Below are 6,000 nucleotides of genomic sequence, written 5' to 3' on the forward strand. Positions count from 1 at the left end.
AGTAGAGAAAACTCAAAATTTGTAATGGTTTATAAAATGCTACTATGTTAAAGACTGCCCTTATATAAGGGATCCCACTCTACTTCCAGACAAACAGGTGGAAATGACCTTTTATGGATAAAATTTAAAGGTCTAATAATCCCTGAAAATTTATTTATTTTCCTTTCTTCTCTTCTTTCTCCCCCTTTCCTTTCCTTCCCTCCCTCCCCATCTCTTTTTTCCTTTCCCTTTCCTTCCTTCCCTCCCTCCTTTCCTCCCTCTCTTCCTTCCTTCCTTCCTTCCTTCCTTCCTTCCTTCCTTCCTTCCTTCCTTCCTTCCTTCCTTCCTTCCTTCCTTTTTCTTCCCTTCTCTCTGGGATCCCTTATTCATGCATGAGTAGAGACCAGATGTTGGCTGTCTTCCTGATGCTTTCCACATTAGTTTCTGAGTCAAGTTTTGTCACTGAATATGGACTTCATTGATTGAATAGAGTGTTTGGCCAATGAGTCTCTGGGATTCTGATACAGGTGCTTCCAGGGACAGGAATTGCAGGTGTCTGCCGCCATGCTGTGCTTTTTATGTGGCTATTGGAGATCCTAAATTAGGTCCTCGCAATTGTGTAAGCATTTTCCCCAGCATTTTCTTAATATTCAAATTTTCTCATAAAATTGCATTACAATTGAAATCCTTCCTTGATATCTGCCTCTAGTTTATAGAATGCTTATAGAATGTCTCCCACGGGAATCAGCAGCTTTTGGGTATAACCCACAGTTGCACCTCTCTTCTCAGCCTCCATCACCCTCTACCTATCTCACCTGCAAGGACTGCAAGCCCGAGAAGGTCTTGTCACTGACTCTGTGAATGCCATTGCTGTGCAGCATGAGTAACTCCAGTCTGCTCAGGCCAGAAAAGTCATTTTCTGTCAATCTAGTGAGGCTGTTATACCTGGAAAAAAAATCATTTTCAGCTTCAGATGAATCGTCAATTAAAGTCCACATGTCAAAATGGAAACAAACAGAAAATTCCCTTTTACAACTGTGTTCCGGTTAAGAAGCCCCGGCAGTGGAGTGCACGTGGGTGTGATTCTAAGCTCAGGCCCAGATTACACTCTGGTGTAGTCTGGAGACTTTCTATGCTCCATTTTCCTCAGCTATAGATAACAGAATTTAGTCCAAAGGTGTTATAAACACCAGCATCTTCATGAGGACTATTATCACTGTGATGAAACATCATGACCAACAGCAAGTTGGGGAAGAAAGGATTTATTTGGCTTATACTTCCACATCATTGTTCATCACTGTAGGGAGCTAGGACAGGAACTCAAATAGGGTAGGAACCTGGAGGCAGGAGCTGATGCAGAGATCATTAGGGCTGCTGCTCACTGACTTGCTCCTTGACACTTGCTCAGCCTGTTTTTTTTTTTTTAATAGTGCCTGAGAAATGGTACCACGAACAATGGACTGGGCCCTGCCCCATGAATCACTAATTAAGAAAATGCCCCACAGGCCTGCCTATAATCTGATCTTCTTCAGGCATGTTCTCAGTTGAAGTTCCTTCCTCTCCAGTGACTCTAGCTTGGGTCAAGTTATCATAAAACCTGCCAGCACAATGAGCAAATGCTCATTGCAAAGTGCTCAGCCCAAGGCCCCTCCCTCATAGGGAGAACACAATGTCAGTCTTTACTGTTTGCAATCGCTTCCAAGGCACTGGGTATACGGTTATAACCCTTGTTGCTCCCCCACCCCCATTACTTCCTCCAAACGTGAACAATAGTGTTTGGCATACTGTACATGCTCACTAATGTCACATAGGTGATGGCATATCCCATTTCTTGTGCATTTATACACATAAACAAATTTTCATAAACCTTCAAAATATCACCATAATTTGTCAGATTTAGTAAGGCAAGTATTTTAAGTAAGCCATTTTGTAATGGGTATTTATAAATTGCAAAAGAAATGCTTTTTTAAAATATTCAATGACAATTCCTCTTCCTTGGTATCATAATGATTGTTAACAGAAACTGTATCTTTTTCATTTAAAATTCATTCAGAATAAAGCTGCCCCATAATTATGAGGCTCCCAAACAACTAAGAGGGGCTTCAAGTTCTAGTAAAAGACTATTGGGATAAAATGTTCATTGTCTCCACAATATAAGGTTTGTATGAACCCATTTTAGAAGAAAACTATTAAAAGTAATCACAGGTGTTTGGGGGGCAAAGTACCAGGAAAATCAGTGGTCCCTCTCTGAGAAGGAGATCAGGCAAGGTCCACACACCCTAAATTGACTCGTTCCACATTGGCTGGGATGCCGTCTGGGATGGAGGTCAGGTACCGAAATGTACAGTGCACCTCTGTGGGCACATAGCAGGCACATCGGCGAGGACAGACCCTGCTCCCAGGGGTGACCACCAGGCAGATGGCAGTGAGGGAGATCAGCAAGCAGCTGACTTCCCTGCCTCTCTTCTGCATCCTGAAAAGACACCACACCAGAGTTATAGGGCCAGTTCAAGCAAAGTCCTAGGCACAGCATACATAGCAACTCTGGGAATAATTGGGAATATTTTCTTTAAGAGTCGTAACTGGTTAATTTAATTCACACCTTTTTGTGGCAAAATGAACCTTTTGTTTGTTTGTTTGTTTGTTTAAATATGCTCCATACAATTTTTCTCTTTCCCCAACTTCTTCCAGATCGTTTCCAGCTTCCTACCCACCCAATTTCATGTTCCTTCTCTCTCTCAAAAGAAACAAATGAAAACCACAGCCACCACCACAACAACCACCACAACAACAAAACAGTAAGAAAAAAAATGAAAAATAGCACAAAAACCATCCATCATGCCAACTTTGTATTGTCAACTGGTTGTTATACACAGTGTCAGACTGGAGAAAACTGGAACGCCCCTCCCAGCAGGCAGCAACTGCAAATGGCTTCTTGGTTAGTGGCGAAACTTTGTGTCTACTTCCCCTTCTCTGTGCTGGGATTTCACCCTGGTTTGAACGTGTGCCTCCTGTCTGTGGTTTAGTTAGCATACAAATTAATGCATTTCATCCTGGCACCTATGTTACTATGCTTCGTTCTTATTAACTCCTCTCATTGCTTTCTCTCCTACCCACCCCAGCTAGCTTGTTTTTGCTTTACATGCATGCCTTTATACACACTCACAGATTAGAATAGTGTATAACTAAATAAAATTCTAAACACACATGCGCACGTACAAGTGTAAATCTAGCTTCTGTTTGTCAGAGAAGCTACACGGTGTTTCCTTTTTGAGTCTGTCTTGTTTTGATTAGCCCAATTGATTTCCAGTTGCATCCATTTCCTGCATATGTCATGATTTCACTCTTTTATGGCCACATGGGACTCTGTTGTACACATTTCCACATTTTCTTTATCCGTTCATATTTTGACGGCTACGTAAGTTGGTTCCACATTCTTGGCTGTCGTGAATAATGAACAATGTAGCAATAAATTCTGTGCAGATTTCTCTTTGTTACATACCCAGTAATGGATTGGTAGTTCTAGTTTCAGAGGTTTTTTGTTTGTTTGTTTGTTTTTTGTTTTTTGGAATTCCATAAGAACTGCAAAAAAATTAACACCATCCCCCAATTATCCAATAAATGAATAGACTAGTGAACTGAAAGAAAGACCTGAAAGATTGTTCAGGGCATCCAAATTGACATTCCTTTGAGATCCTATCTTATTCCACTTATAATGCTCATCATCAAGAAGATAAATGATGACAACAAATGCTAGTGAAATCTGGAGAAAGAGGAACTCTTATTCCCTAGAGTGTAAACTTGCATAGACTCAGGAAACTGTTCTCTTTATAAACCAGTGTGTGCTAGCTTCCCATTGGACTTTATCACTAAATGGGCTTATTATTGTAAACATATCTTCATAGCTTCTCATTTCCCAATGAAAAGCAGGATCCCTGTCATTAGAGATCATAATAATGTTATCGGGACAATTAAAGTTTGTAAATTTAACTCTCTTGTTTGACCAAGAGCCTTTTACACTTTTATATACATTTTAAAAATATTTTTATAAATATAAAAATAGTACATGTGCAATTTAGAAAACTTTGCACCAGTAAATAGATAAAAATTATATATATTTTTCACATTGCATTTATGAATGTACTTCTTTATATGATCAATTTTTGTAACATTGTATTATTTAATATGTGTTTTATTTATTTGGCTTAACCTTCCAAAATACTTTTACAGCTGTAATAACCCACTAGAAAAAAAGGTCAAATTTCTTTCTAGCATGTCTGCAAGTCCTTGCCAATAAGGACACATGGGCCTTTTCAGAGCCAACTAATGACCGGGAGGACAGTAAACTGACCAGCTGGGAGGGCTGAGTCTCTGACTTTGCAGGCATAACACTGTCTGCTCTTTCTCTGCTTGGAAACACCCCTCTGCTTACTGACACAGTGATGGGGAGCATGGCCAAGGAAGAATTCTGCTTCTCTTGTTAGAAAATATCTTTAACCCGCACGTGGCGAAGGCTCAGTGATCCCTCCCAACCTGGAGCTGTTATGAATGAGTTTAACCCAAATTAAGATTTACTAATGATTACTTCTATGCCTACACTGTCACTGTTACATCACTGAATATTTTTGAATACTCTCTGCGTGATGATTAAAAAGCAGATGAGCTTGCTATTATTAGATAAACAAAGATGGTACAAGGTAGCTGGGAAACAGAAGAGACTATATGCACCTTAAGAGTTAGTTATAAGAGAAGAGAGCCGTAAATGAATACCACATGAGTTCCCGTACACTTAAGCCTCAAACTGTATTTAACAAAAGAGTTGGCAATACCTGAGCTCTTCTGTCTTGCTTTTGAATCCTCTTGTAACATAAGCAGAGACAGGAAATCTTCTGAGGAGAGCCTTCACCTGATTGAAGGAACGTTCTTTGCTTCCAACGGGAGCAAAAGGCTTAGTAGGCTTAGTCTTCACTAGCTGGGGGACTGACTCTTCAGAGAACTGGAGGCGCTTCTGTTATTTTAATGGTATCATACATTTCCAAACTAACCAAAGCTTTCCTTTATCTGATTGCTGCTGCTGCTGCTGCTGCTGGAATGCTCTTCCTTCTCCCTCAATAGTATAGGTTAGTTAGTTCTCAAACTCACCTAAACTTACAAGTACTAATCGATCACTCCTTCTTTCCGACGTCCCAGGCGTTTCTCCTCAAATTGCTTGCTTTGCACAAACACGTCATCAGTGTTTATGAAAGCGTCCCAGGCTACATATAATCCTTCCCGCTCCTTTTGCCTGGCTTCAGTCACTGAAGCGATGTTCCCTTGGTCGCTGCTTTTGTCCCAACTCCCCTCCAGTACTTTCCTTTTCCTGGACCCTTCTGCCCATCCCACCCTCTGTCTCGCCCTGAACCCCAGCTCCCACATCTACCAGACTCTCTGGGTCCCTTCACTTCCCGAGGGGATTAGCAGCCGCTCACCTCTGCCTTGGGCCAATGGAATTGCACCGCCTTTGGGGTCTGCTCAGCCTCTAGGGGTCTTCACTCGGGAGGAGGGCGGGGCAGGTGACGCAGCTATAGCCTCGGCTTCTGGGAATGGGCGGGCCATCGACCCGGGACCACCAGCGCCAACCCAGGCTCGCCTGCGAGTTTGCTCCTCCTGTGCTGGTAAGCCCTGGGCTTTTCCTGTCTGGTGGCAGGCTCTGTGGCCCGGGCTGGCTCAGGGGCTACAAATTCTTTCCTTTCGTGACCTCTCCCATCTCCTAACAGGGGGAGGGGGAACCTAGACATAAAAATAGGAGAGGTACTATTGCAGGGAAGGAAAAGGATTAAGCTTGGGTGGGTGAGTGAGCAGATGATGCCCAGGAGAAGGTAAAGGTGTGTGTGTGTGTGTGTGTGTGTGTGTGTGTGTGTGTGTGTGTGTGTGTGTGTGTGTGTGTTGGGGGCGGGGCAGAGGGGGCTGGGGCTGGTAGTGGTGCCAAATATGCTGACAGCATGTGATATACTTGAATAAAAAAACATGTCATAGACCCCG

At 42.4% G+C, this 6,000-nt stretch overlaps 1 protein-coding gene across 8 annotated transcripts in view; it reads right to left on the minus strand.

Moving 5' to 3' along the window:
* Nucleotides 1–5,557, minus strand: part of Igsf10 (immunoglobulin superfamily, member 10) — a 27,704-nt gene extending 22,147 nt beyond the window's left edge. Inside the window, exons 1-4 of one of the 8 annotated variants that reach the window (XM_006501465.4) lie at nucleotides 5,448–5,542; nucleotides 4,809–4,987; nucleotides 2,258–2,452; nucleotides 795–924 (exon numbers count right to left, since the gene is read on the minus strand). In XM_006501465.4, the coding sequence (XP_006501528.1) occupies nucleotides 795–924; nucleotides 2,258–2,451 (324 nt within the window). In that variant the 5' untranslated portion in view covers nucleotide 2,452; nucleotides 4,809–4,987; nucleotides 5,448–5,542. Of the gene's footprint in view, nucleotides 1–794; nucleotides 925–2,204; nucleotides 2,453–4,808; nucleotides 5,376–5,447 lie in introns of those variants that run through there. The other 7 variants (XM_011240117.3, NM_001162884.1, XM_006501467.4 and 4 more) reach the window with 7 other exon arrangements.
* Nucleotides 5,558–6,000: the final 443 nt, after the last annotated feature.

This window comes from Mus musculus, chromosome 3, assembly GCF_000001635.26.
Source record: "Mus musculus strain C57BL/6J chromosome 3, GRCm38.p6 C57BL/6J".
Taxonomy (NCBI): Eukaryota; Metazoa; Chordata; class Mammalia; order Rodentia; family Muridae; genus Mus; species Mus musculus.